This window comes from Atractosteus spatula, chromosome 14, assembly GCF_055471065.1.
Source record: "Atractosteus spatula isolate fAtrSpa1 chromosome 14, fAtrSpa1.hap1, whole genome shotgun sequence".
Lineage (NCBI taxonomy): Eukaryota > Metazoa > Chordata > Actinopteri > Semionotiformes > Lepisosteidae > Atractosteus > Atractosteus spatula.
Genome location: NC_142719.1, coordinates 9,382,590 through 9,395,501, shown reverse-complemented (window position 1 = coordinate 9,395,501; position 12,912 = coordinate 9,382,590). Strand labels below are relative to the sequence as shown.

Genomic DNA, 12,912 nt, shown 5'->3' with positions numbered 1-12,912 from the left:
CCTCCCAAAGCACACAGAAATGTAGTTAAAAACAACACTGTTTAAGCGACTACTGTAGGAGAGTTTTGTCTGAATACATCTCTTGAGTTAAATTACCCGAATACAGTACACTGAGAACAACAGAGCTCATAAAGCCACAGCTAAAAACAGAAGCTTCTTAGTGTGCTCTAAATTTAGAACAACCCTAAGCTTCAGGTTCACTTTGAGGCAGTTTCTCTTCACAACACACTCAGGCTGGTGTTTTATGTGAACGACTGCTTCAGTGCACTTCTCGAATTAAGACAACAGCGGGTGGGCTTTCTTTGGGGGGAGGCAGGGGAGGTTCTGGAGGAGTGGGTAACTCTCTCTGCAATTTCTGTTAGTAGATCTTCTTAAAGACTTGTCTGCAGGGGCACGCAACACTTTACATTTTCCTCTGGAGGTCAGCAATGACAGTCACAGACTGTCAGCAGATTGCTGCTGCAAGATTAAAGAACGTGGAGGGGAAGACAATGAAATCAGTCAAGCGGCAGAATTCTCCACTGCTGCCATTTGTCCTTTTGGAATCAAGATATTGCTTTCAATGTGCCTTCTTGACAGGTGTACAGTGGGATCTCAACAGCTGCAACAATTATTGCTTATTCGCGATTTGGTCTGCCAGATGCGGTCTTGGATGGAAGAAGAGCAGAGCGGAATGAAACCGAGTTGAAGGTTGTTAAGAGCAACGTTCAAATTAGCGACGCAATGGACTAGGATCACGAGATGAATCTAGCTAGTGAGTGAGCCTCTCCCTGCCCCGTACCCAAGTACGCACTACCCAGCGAGGCCTTGTCTTTATACTGTTACAAACACTGCCAGTTCTGTGTCGGCAGCGTGAGGAATGACGGGGGAAATGACTTCACAGGCTCACTGACAGTTTTATTGCCCGTTTCATTACAGTTGGGTGTGCTAATCATGGAGGCAGAGAGAGCAAGTGCAGGCATTCACTGGACGCAAAGGAGGGATTCATGTTTCATTCATTTATTTTAGCTGATTACTTAAGTTTAAGTTTGTTATCACAGTTGTTTCTTTTACTTGATCAATGTTATGTGAATTAACCTGAAGTCAGCACATTAGTACTTTAATTATCATATAAGGGAGGATTTCTTATGTCTTTTAACCATACATACCATATTCTGTAGCGTACTATTTGATGGTACTGGGGTGGACTTGGTTCTATATGAATTTGGCTGTTCAGGCACCGAACCCTCATGAATGTCAAGACCCTACTGTACTTGAATCCTAAATCGATAGTCATAAAACTCTCACTGTGAGAAGAGAGACAGTGTTAATTTAAATATATTAGTTGTCTCTTTACCTGGACCTGCGAATTCCATTTCTTCTGAAGTGGGTGCATTATTATTAATATTAGGGTGATGACACAGAAGAACACCGAGAGAAAGAAGAACAGGAGGAAGAAAAAGATTAATAAAAAATAACGCCATACGTTTTATATATTGTCACCATCACTAGGGGCATTTTGGAGAAATGTCTTTTAAAAATTTTAGTTTTTTGGAAAAAAAGTGTAAATTATTTAATGAAAAATGGATAGAATTTAGATTAAATGAAAGTATTATCTTTCTATTTTTTTTCTGAATATGCTTAAGCACAACATGAGGTAGACTACTCGATCAGACCGGAAGAATTTACAATTTGGATATAAAAAAGGCTCCTGGTTTGGCCACCAGGCTGTATATAGAAGAATCCAGCTGTACTAAATTAAATACATTAATTAGACACCCATCCCTGAACTTCTTCCTGCAGCAATATCATAGTCCAAATGAACAGCACAACCTGAGGAAATGAGGATTTGTGCTCATTATTGAAACCCAATACATTTTAATAAAATCATCATAAAATTATGATTCATATTTTAAGATTAATAAAATCATATAATGCTACATATTAACAGATTTTTTAAATTGGGATTATAATAAATGGGTGCAAGGCAGACTAACTATTAATAACACAGAAACATTCATTTAGAAAATGCACATGTTAAATACAAAATGAATCCTTTGAATACGCTAGGCCATTTTTGCTTTGTAGTGGAGTTGTTGTGGAAGCACAGCACCATTTTACTAAGGGAAACCATTAACTGTTGCAACCCAAAATTCTCAGCTCCAACACAAACGTCTGAGAAATTGGGAAGACAAGCAAAATCCGTAAAGCTTGACTATTTGAAAAATCAAAATGCTCATTTTAGAAAACACTATTTTCTAATAGGAAGGTCAGTGTTCCCATCAGCAATGTTACTCTTGAATCTGAAAAGCAGGACCAGCATACATAAACTGTGCATCTCTGAACATCTCCACATCCTAGCCCAAGGAAAAGGTGTTTTTTTTTACCAATACGCCTTAATTTTTAATAACTGAAACCTATTTAGAATTAACTAAAGGAAAAAAGAAGGTAAAGGAAAGGCCCTTTAATTAACCAGAAATTAAACTAAATTCCACCATTTTCTCGTTTTCTTCAAGACTGTCCCTTGTAAAGTCAAATCAGCTTGATCCTATAAGGAGTCATTTCTGAGCTTCCTGGAATGTGCCTTCCAGGAAGAATGAACTGTCTATCCTGGCTCAGGCCCCTGTGCCAGCTGGACTTACGCAGCGTCGCTCTTGGGCGTCACAAACTCCTCTCCCATCTTCATCCTTTCCCACTCCTCTTTGCGGGTCTTGATCTTGCGGGGGTTCAGGTTTCCTCGGTTGGGGTTGTCCTTCTTTTCTTTCTGCAAAGACATGAGCGCAGGAGGGGCGGCTCAGCCATACCGCCATGGCACTCAGCCAGCCCACCGACAGGACACCACCAGGAGACTGGTGGTCTGCACACAGCTCGCCAGACTCTCTTGTCATGAAATGGTACATTCAATGTGACAGGTGGGCTGGTCACCGGAATGCATTTAAATGAAATTGATTATTTTTAGTGCTTCAGGCAAAGGAGAAGACTGCAGGTAGCTCAGAGTTCATTGAAACAAATTAATTCAAATCATCTGAATCTCGTTCCCCGGAAATGGACTACCAGATGTGCCCTCTTATCTCTCTTTTCACAGCTATGGATATTTTACAAAGTGCAATAATGGATTTCTTTCCTGCTCTTTGCTATATCATTCTCTTAAAGAGTAGGGGTGTTACCCTGGTGTCCAGGCCAAATTTCCCCAAATTTCCCAGTCATGGCCTCCTAAAAATCCCCATCTATGAATTGCCTTCATCACTCTGTTCTCCTCCCCACTAATAGCTGATGTGTGGTGAGCATTCTGGCGCACTATGGCTGCCGTCGCATCATCCAGGTGGGGCTGCACATTGTTGGGGGTGGAGGGGAGTCCCCATTACCTGTAAAGCACTTTGAGTGGAGTGTCCAGAAAAGTGCTATATAAGTGTACAGAATTATAATTAGTATTAATTTCTCTAGTAATACTAACAAAACTGCATCTCTAATAATAACAACAACACCTCCAAACTTGGGTCCTATTTCTTTGTTGTTCACAATGTTGCCTGGTCCAGTTCTACACTTTAAGTTGTTGGTACATTCTACACCGATCACTGATCACAACGCATTTGTATCAGTGGTCAAGAATACAGGAGATTTTCATTTTTATTAATGTCCAGTCCGAGAAACAAATGCTTCATAAACCATGGATTATAACATTCTCCTCTCCGTGCCCTTACATGCTGTTTATACATTATACCTTATGGTTACAAAGGAGGAGTAATCTTGGAAATAATAGACATCTTATAATAAAACAGCAAAAAGTAGTCTATTGTCAATCCATAAAGAAGTGCTTCTGCCATATTTCACTGGTCCACATTTTTAAAAAACTATGTATTTTTCTGAAATAATTCATCTCATTTTATGCCGATCTAAACTGAACAAACATTAAATAGACGGGTCAATGAATATTTATTTATATTTTTGTTCAAATTGTGAACAATGTACAGATATAGTGATGTTCAGAATTGCCCAGTCCCAGGGCTTGCTTCAGTTAAAGATGATCATCTTCAGTACTGTATGTTCATTTTCATTATGGGCTTTAGCTGCAGAGCCAGGTCTGTGTTCTAAAGACATTCCATATTACTGAAGGGGCAATGCAGAACAGTGCTCTGAACTCCCAGACCCCTTACTAGAGGATCCTTAATGCAGGCAGAAGTTCTGTTCTATTCTTGAGCAATGCATTTACCCCAACCACCCTGTCAAACTAATAAATAGGTACAACAATTTGCTTCAGGGACTTAATGTGCACAGTACTTGCATACTGTCTCTGGGGTTGTTGATGCATTAGCTTGCTAAATGCTACAGACACCAGGACTTCCACCAGCCTTGCGGACTGCATAGAGACATGAAGCAGCTCACCCTGTGTTTGCGCTTCTCCTTCATGATATCCTTGGTGTCCTGAAGCATCTTCTCCTTCCACAGGTCAAAGAAGTACGAGGGGTCAGTGTAAAACTTGAGGGCCTCCTTCCCATCCTCCCTGGGAGATGCAAACAGAGGCAGGATTGGTGGTAACAGCTCTGCCTTCACCACAGGCAGGCGTTGGAGAAGATCTCTACCACACATCAATAGAACAATGTCCAGCCAGCACTGCTTTTACAAGCTGCATTTGTTACTATCATAAAGTGTTTTTGTGAATTTGTGAAAATTCTTACAACCTAGTAAAAAATATTTTGAGTTTAAAGCAGGTTGTGTCAGTGTAAAACATGAGGGCCCAGGATTTGGATGTAGGCTCCAGGTTACCATGATCCTTATTGGATGGATGAAATATGTTCTATTTGCATAAGTAGTTGATTAAGAACTTCATGATCAGTTTCTCCAATCATTTAATTTGAACCCTGTAAGACCACCAAATGCAGATTTGTCCAACAACACCACTGTCCAAACAAGCTAAACATTAAGACTTGCTAGCTGCAACTAGTGTACTGAGATGATCACCATCTCGAAATCCAAATGGCAGAATTTGAAAAGGCACACATCATATAAAACAAGTGTTTGTTGCTTTGAAGAGTCGCTGGAACCAGATCCTTCCAACCTGCCCTCCTACTGCAGACAAATGACAAGACATCTTTGTGTATAGCACTTTGGAGGCTTTGAATGGCAAGCTTTAATAATGACGCATTCAAAAAGGTCTGTAGTCCACACCCGCAACAACAGGTGGACATCTCTGGCCAAAAATTATCCGAAAATGAACAACACTCCTGCCACAGCTCAGGCTATGGTGTACCTGTACATGCTGAGATTGTTCAGCGGAGGAGGTTTGCTGCAGACCCTGTACGTCTCCTGCAAAGGCAAGGGTAGGGAGTCCCTAATGAAGAGTTGCTGGTCTTGGGTAAGGTTGCTCCTGAAGGCCTTCCTGGTTGTGATGGCTTGCAAGGACACTGCAGAGAGAAGGAGAGTGAAAGGGACTATCAACACCAGCGCCACGCTTGAGGCGAAGAACAGTGCACACACAACTCCTCAGAATAATCACAGCCACTGTAACACTGTGGGCACACAATGCCAGTAGTCAGAGGTTGTTTCTGATGTCTTTGTAACTGTTATGTATAGTACTTTTGTGAGAGAAGTGCATTTTAACACTGCTTCCATTCACACACATCTACACATACTCTTACTATGTAGTGCACAATTACCACAACTACAAGAACTAAAATATTTATTATTAATAATCAGGTCAATGAATATATTTAAGTGAGCTGCAATCTAGAGAATGTGAATGCTCTAGAGCAAACAATCACTTCTATGGCAGTGTAAAATAAAAACAGAAAATGCAGATAACTAGTCATCTGCTGTCCCCATCTTACTTGGCCATCTACCTTTAAATGGTCACATTCCCTGTCCATCTCCACACCCAATCCATTAGTATTCCTGGTGATTAGCCCTCCCACCCTCACCCACACGCTTTACATAGAAAAAAGCCTTCACTGTAACATGTCATCTGCCCTGCCCCCCTACCTTATCCATCCATCACCACCTCTCCTTACCCAGCCACCTGTCCTGCTTCCCTGTCCCCTGTCTGCTCATCCCCAACCACACTTGGCCACCTACTCCGCTCCCCTCCATATCCAACCACCCCTCACCTTCTTCCTCTTTGGGGTCTAGCTGTGTGACTTTGACCTGCAGCCGGTCGATCCTTTCTCCCAGTGTGTTGACACGCACCGCGAAAGTGCTGGCCTGCTGAAACAGCTCTCCGAACACATCTTCTGCATATTTACCTGTCAGAAAGAGGAACCACACTGATAATGCAGCAAGCGCACAGGTGTCCAGCAGCTCAAGGGGTTCACTGCTGCTGGGCACACTGTGGGATCGCTAGCCTACCTGTACTTAGAACGTCTGTCTGACGAGATCCCTCATCAACATTCACTACTTCCTCTTTTCATCTTTGGCATTTCAGAACAAAGGATACTCAAATTTTGTATGAATATTTTGTCAATAGAAATACTGTAAGTATTGTTTTTTTTTTTGTACTGTTTGTGTCTTGCAGTATGATTCACCGTATTGTCCTTGTCTATTATGTGTTCCACCATTTTGTGCCAGATTCCAGTCCCAAACTCAGCTCTGGTTCAAATGGGGCCTGCCTGTCCATTAGCAGGAGATGGAGGCAGTGCTCAGACTATTTAACCTGGTGTTCACGGTATAGCTATTAGTCCACTGTTGTCCTAGTGGAACAGTAAGTATATCACTGTCTGTTACAGTCTGGATTATTGTTGTTTTGATCATTTTAAAACTGCAAGCAGAAAATTCCATGAAACTGCACTTTATTTTTGTTGACTTCTGCAGTTTTTTTTGTCTGTAAATATTATCCTTTCACCAGCTTACTCAAGCAAATATTCACTGTTGTACCACTTCATTTTCTATGACTTCTATGGCCACCTCTGGACTTTCTGCCAGGTGGTTCGGTCACAGACGGTTGTGCACCACTGCTTGGGTAGTTCATCTTCTACTGACACAGGCCACACTCAGCCTGGCAATGTCTCAACCATAAGGCACAAACTACATTCTGAGCTACTTAGGACCCCTGTATGTTTTGTATGACGTAATTCAGCCTGTTAACCTCCACAACATAGTCAGATAAATTATTAAACAAACAAATAATTTTCTATATTATTAAGTGTGTTCACTATTCTGCACACAAAATATGGGCCCGTGTGGTTGTCTGCAAATTTAGCTATTCTTAATTTAATATAATATAATTTAATATATAATATATATATAATTTAATATAAAGATGCTGTCACATGAAACAGTTTCCCTTATCATTAACAAGAAATGTGTCAGAGGGATAATAACATGACTCGGCCGCTAATCTACAAACTCAGAATTTCTAAGATTTCTCAATTCTCTTTGGAAAGTCTCAGACTGAGGACTGATTTTTTGTCACTCTAAGCTGTATGCAGACACAAACATATAGAATGATATAGATATATAGATATATAGAATGAGGAGGAACTAGATTCTTCCGGTGTGTTCATGAGGCATGAAGATACACAGATTCAGATTTGATTTAGAGTATCATTTTTCTAGGTGGTTTAATAATTATAATTTTTTCTCTCTGCCTATCTTTCATATTAGAACAAGTGTTAGTATAGCGCGATTTTCATAAACTACCACAGGAACACAAGTGTCGAGTTAGGGCAGAAGAGACCGTACTGCACTTTAATTCCTTTTCACCCTCTGAGGTTTTGTTTCATAAAACAGAAAAGATAAACCTAGAATGTTTCTTAGCTGCCGGTACAGAATAACTTTGCAAGTCTTTCAGCTGATCACGAGCTCTGTGATTCGTTTTTTGGCCTTGTGAGCTCTGATGAACAATGGCAAATGAAGTAGATGAGCCTCCAGGCACTGTCTGGGCAAATGGCAGACAGTTCTCTTTTCTCAAGATAATTTCAATCATGACTCAGATTAAGGATATTGTCCTATCTGTTAGAAATAAGCACTAGTTTCAACCATGTTTTGTTTTTTTTAAGCGAGAACAGTAGCTTTACCGCCTTCTAGCCTGATCTTCAGAGCAAAGCAAGGCTGGGGCTGGTCATTACTGGGACGTTAGTCCCACAAGGAAAACCAGATTGCTACTGTAAGTGGTGTTGGTGGACCAGCAGGTGACACTATTCTCTCTGAACCAGAATTTCCCCAAGCAAAACCACAATATAGTGACCAGGCACACTGCAGTGGGAGGTGTTGTGCTTCAGATGAGACATTAACCCTTAGTCCTGACTACCTGTACATTAAAGGTTCTATGGTACTGCTCATAAGAGCAGGGGTGTTAATGGTGCAGTAATTTCTCACTTCACCTGACACGCTGTATAGTGGGGCTACTGGCACATAACAGCTGCCAAGCTAACGAGTGGGTGTGGCATTACCTTCAGTGATGGATGAATATGTAATATGTATGTAAAGCACCTTGGGATCCTTTCAGATAACAAGCACTATAAACTGCAACTAACTAGAATTCTTCAAACAAGTATTCCTGCATAAATGTGGCCTTCACAACTCATTTTAGTCCTGAATGTAACTCATGCAGTGGCAAGAACGTTCTAAAGCTAACAAGCACTTCTTAAGACTAGTCAGCGGAGTGTTTTATCTGGACTTAACTAATATGCTGATGCTTAAGTACGATGTATGACTCATATTTTTTTTCTCGGTTACTTCTGTAAAACAACCGAACCTTACTTCTAGTGGGAGTATTTGCTGGCATTCTCTGCACATAGCCGTAATTTTGAGTCTACTCCTATAGCAAAGTATTACAAAAAAAGCTGCATACTTCTCACTGCATTACTTTATACATGTAGTGTCCTAGCGTGGATATGCACACTGCAGTGCTCCTTTTTATAGTGCTTAGGAACAATAAGAAAGAAATGAAATACGTTTGTTTGAAATTTAGATCATGCTAGAGAATAAATGGTCATCGATCTCGAGACAACTCCTTTGCACAGTCTGAAGTGGTTTTCGCAGTCTGTCGAAGCTCTATTTTAAAATGGCTACTGTTATTTTGAAACTTGAGCAGACAAACTACTGTACATGGCCTTGTTTTTCTCTCACAGGCCCTAATTAGACCTCCTATCATTACACGTTCAGCAACAAGGGGCTACTGTATGTTTAATCTGAGTCTGATGCTACAAACCAGAGATTCATCTGTTTCAAATCAAGATATTATTATTGGGAAAACAAGGCACGAGCCAGGACAGCAGGCACTACGTAACCCAAATGCTTGATCCAACCACAGGGAAACGCGTTTGACTGTTTCCAGTGACTAGCCATGTTAAAAAGGGCAGAGCCAATATAAATTTCCACATGCCAACTCACCACCTTTGGCAGCTTGTACTGACAGTAACAAGAACATCTGCTCAGGAGGTCAGACTGAGACACACATCTGCACATCAGCCCCACTCCAAGATAAAGAAAACCACACACCCAAGTTCTGAAACCTCACATAATGCAAGCAACATATTCTACATTACCAAACGCATTCTACATTTGCACAGTTCAGGCTACAAGTTTTTTGCCTTTTCTGGCTATAAATCTGTAGCTGCAAATTGCCTATCAACCCAAAGTGTGTCTACGCATGCTGTCATCTAAGACACGTGTCATAGCTCGTGTAGGAACCAGCCCCACTCCATCTAACCCAGAGCACTCAGCCAGCTGTGCAGTAACACTTCACAGCTCTCCACAGTTATTACCTTAGTACTATTAGCCAGTGTAATTAACTAGCTTAGTGGACTAACTTCAAACAGACAGGCTCCAGGATCAGGGACTGTCATATACCATTGCTTTAAAGCTTTCAATTATGTAATGAATGAATTTATTGTAACGGCGCGTCAGGCCCTGGCGGGTACTTACTGAGGCTGCCCAGCTGGCGGATGATGTTGGACAGGGTGATGTTGGTGACGCACTCAAGCTCGCTCTTGATTGTGTTGGGCAGGCTCTGGCGACAGAGGTGCCGCGGCTCGATGTTCCTGGTGACCAGAGGCATGGCAGCTCACGGCCCGCTCCACCTCGGTTCTCTGCAAGGAGGGAGAAAGCAGAGCGGGGTTGACTTTTGTCCGGGAGAATCTGGCAGCCCGTGCAAAGACTCATTTTTAGTTCTCAAGAGCGCACAAATCCATTACCAAAAATAACCCACAGTGATTTTAATCCAGCACTAGCGAGCAGTCAAGTCCTGGCTCCAGGAGCTCCACGTGGATTTCAGCACTGACAGATCTAATATGCTGGCATCACTGTGGGTACGTGCTGAAAAAAGTAAGGAGGTTGTAGAAAAATCTGATCAGAGCCCTACAATTACTCATTGGCACAATTACCTTATTTACTAAAAGACCCCCTGTATATTCAACTACTGCTCTACAAATTGTAGGATTCAAACAACTGAAATTACAATAAAGCTGTTATAAAAAACATTTTAATAATTGGTATTTTAGCAAATTTGGCAAGTACCGTGGATGATAGCAATGGCCCCTGGCTTGTCATTTAACTGTGACTCACTTGGTGCAGTGGTCACACAAAAAGAGCAGGAGAAGTTTTAGCATTGTGTTACTGTAACCCTCATAAGGTGAGGGCCTAACTGGCTTGGAGAGGCCAAACATGACAGTTAAGTGTGTATGTCTCAAAAGTGGTGTCAAAAAATATCATGTTGTTGCAACCACGGGAAAAGAGTCGGTATGATTCAGACTTTATTGGTGAGGGAGCAGCAAGGGCATTCCCACACTCTGTATTCGTACATGTGCCTCCACAAGCCAGCATCACTCCCCTAAGACGAGCTGGCCGACTGGTGTGTTAAGCCACTAAGAGATGACAGGGAAGAGGTGAGGTGAAATTGAAGTGTGAACAACAGCTCAGTTTCCAGGATAAGGAACCCTCAGCAGCTGCAAAGTTCACACCGGAACACCTCCCTCCCTGCCCCCGGCCTTTGAATTGAGCTTCCTCAATCTCAGCTGCAAAAGAGCAGCAAAAGAGCATGTTCTTTACAATAAGCAGCAAGCAAGGAACTACTGGGGAAAAGGCGCTGTGGGTACTGCTTTAGATCTGAGGGAGAGCGGCAGAAGAGTTTGCCAGTAAATGTAGTCCCCCTCACTACCTATTTATTGATCCATTTGTTTATGTATTACGTACTGTTGTTGTGATTTCATGCATTTCATGCAATTTTATGTGACTTTTATGCTTTGTTTGTATGTTTTGTACTTTTATGGGAAAAGCCAAAGGCAGGTTTCACAGTAGTGGACAACAAAGTATTTATCTATTCAGTCAAAGGGCACTCTGTTCTAAATGGACAGCACTGAGGTAGCATTGACCCAGAGACCTTTATTATTATATAAGTTAATGTACAAACTTTGGAAGGCCTTGTAGTCAAGCGACTGCTCTAGGAAAGCAGGCGTTCATGTTATAGAATTCATTTTTTCAAAGGATAATAGTGGTGGTGTTATTTTTCTGTTTCCTGTATCTCCTGAACCATTGACATTAGAATTAAGCAGGTTCTGGCAGCCTGCTGCTGAAGCCCTCAGACTACAAATGGAAGTGAAAACATTTTTTTGACACTTTGCTCTCCTGTGTGAGCTTCCAAAACACAGACATCCCACTGAGGAACATCATCTACCACCTGTGACTGCAACCCTGCTAATCCTATAACAACAGCGTTCACAGAACGACTTGACCTTGCAATGCTGTTCTGTGGTAAGTACTCCAGTCTCCATACACGAACAATTCATGTACAACAGCACCAACGATTCACAGAAAATAGGCCCTACTGCACTTTCGAGCTTACATTAATACAATGAACAGTTCACATCCCGAAGCATTTATACATATGATCCTCAGAATCTGTTCATATTACAAGGAAATCAGTCTTTTCTTTTGGTGCAATTTGAAGTCACTCAGAACCTAATTTTGGCCTAAGTGATTATTTTCAGCAGTAACCCAGCTAAAATCTGAAAAATAACCAATGAGAACTGCAGATTGGTTTTGCAAACACATTTTACCTCCCATGGTAGGTCTGTATCAATACTAAGAAAGAAGAACCTGACTTGAATGCTTTTATTTTGTATACAATTGAAATCTACAAAACCTCTTTCAAAGTGCCGCTGCACTTCATTAAAAGAACTTCAAGTCGCAATTTCACGTCAAGTTGAAATAACCTACAGTACATCAGCTGAGGTGAAACTGTTAGCAAAAAAACGAAGGACAAAAAAAAATCAAACACACAGAGAAAGAAAGAAAACAAAAGCAAAGGACAACCAAAAGCAGAAATTCAGGCGATTTCAGTTTACTTTAAATACTACTAAACTGCCAAATAGCTCTTAATTTGCGTAACCAAAAAACAGAATCTTGCCTGGTTAAGTAAGGTCAGAGCGACAAACGCTTTTACAGTATATAGCGCTTTTAATCCTAAAATATACCAAAACACTTCAATTCTACATCACCAGGCCCACTACACAGGAGACATGGTAAAGAAGTGAGAAACTACTTCACAAATTCAATTAGGGGGAACTTTAAATAGGAGAGATTATGGAATTTAACCAGGACACTGGCTTAACACCCTTCTTCTTCAGTGACATGGGATCAAGTAGTCAGGACCTCAATTTAACACCTCATTCAAAGCAAAGCACTTCCTACAGTACAGAATACTCCAATCAGGATAAAAAGGCACTGGATAGGAAATTCTACACTTCTTCTAGTAGTACAGACTACCTACCTAACTGTAGTTCTACATACTACTCAATACATAGAGTGGCAATCTGGTTTGCCTTGGAGATTTGGAGATACCAAGGACTCACAACTCCCAGCCTTTCTTAACTTCTGAGATTTGACCAGAATGGCCTAAAACCTGGTAAAGACAGACTACAGCTATTGGCCAGGGTTGTCTTGGCTTTCAGTATGAGACTCTTGCGATTTTCTGGGCACCTTCAGGCCATCATTCATGTCAGG

The 12,912-nt window shown here is 41.3% G+C and overlaps 1 protein-coding gene across 2 annotated transcripts in view; it reads right to left on the bottom strand.

Moving 5' to 3' along the window:
- Positions 1 to 12,912, bottom strand: part of wasf2 (WASP family member 2) — a 33,692-nt gene that overhangs the window by 10,160 nt on the left and 10,620 nt on the right. The window contains exons 2-7 of one of the 2 annotated variants that reach the window (XM_088932561.1): positions 9,838 to 10,001; positions 6,081 to 6,215; positions 5,228 to 5,381; positions 4,363 to 4,480; positions 2,622 to 2,743; positions 1,337 to 1,360 (exon numbers count right to left, since the gene is read on the bottom strand). In XM_088932561.1, coding sequence (XP_088788687.1) covers positions 1,337 to 1,360; positions 2,622 to 2,743; positions 4,363 to 4,480; positions 5,228 to 5,381; positions 6,081 to 6,215; positions 9,838 to 9,970 — 686 coding nt within the window. In that variant the 5' untranslated portion in view covers positions 9,971 to 10,001. The remainder of the gene's footprint in view (positions 1 to 1,336; positions 1,361 to 2,621; positions 2,744 to 4,362; positions 4,481 to 5,227; positions 5,382 to 6,080; positions 6,216 to 9,837; positions 10,002 to 12,912) is intronic. The other variant, XM_088932563.1, reaches the window with a different exon arrangement.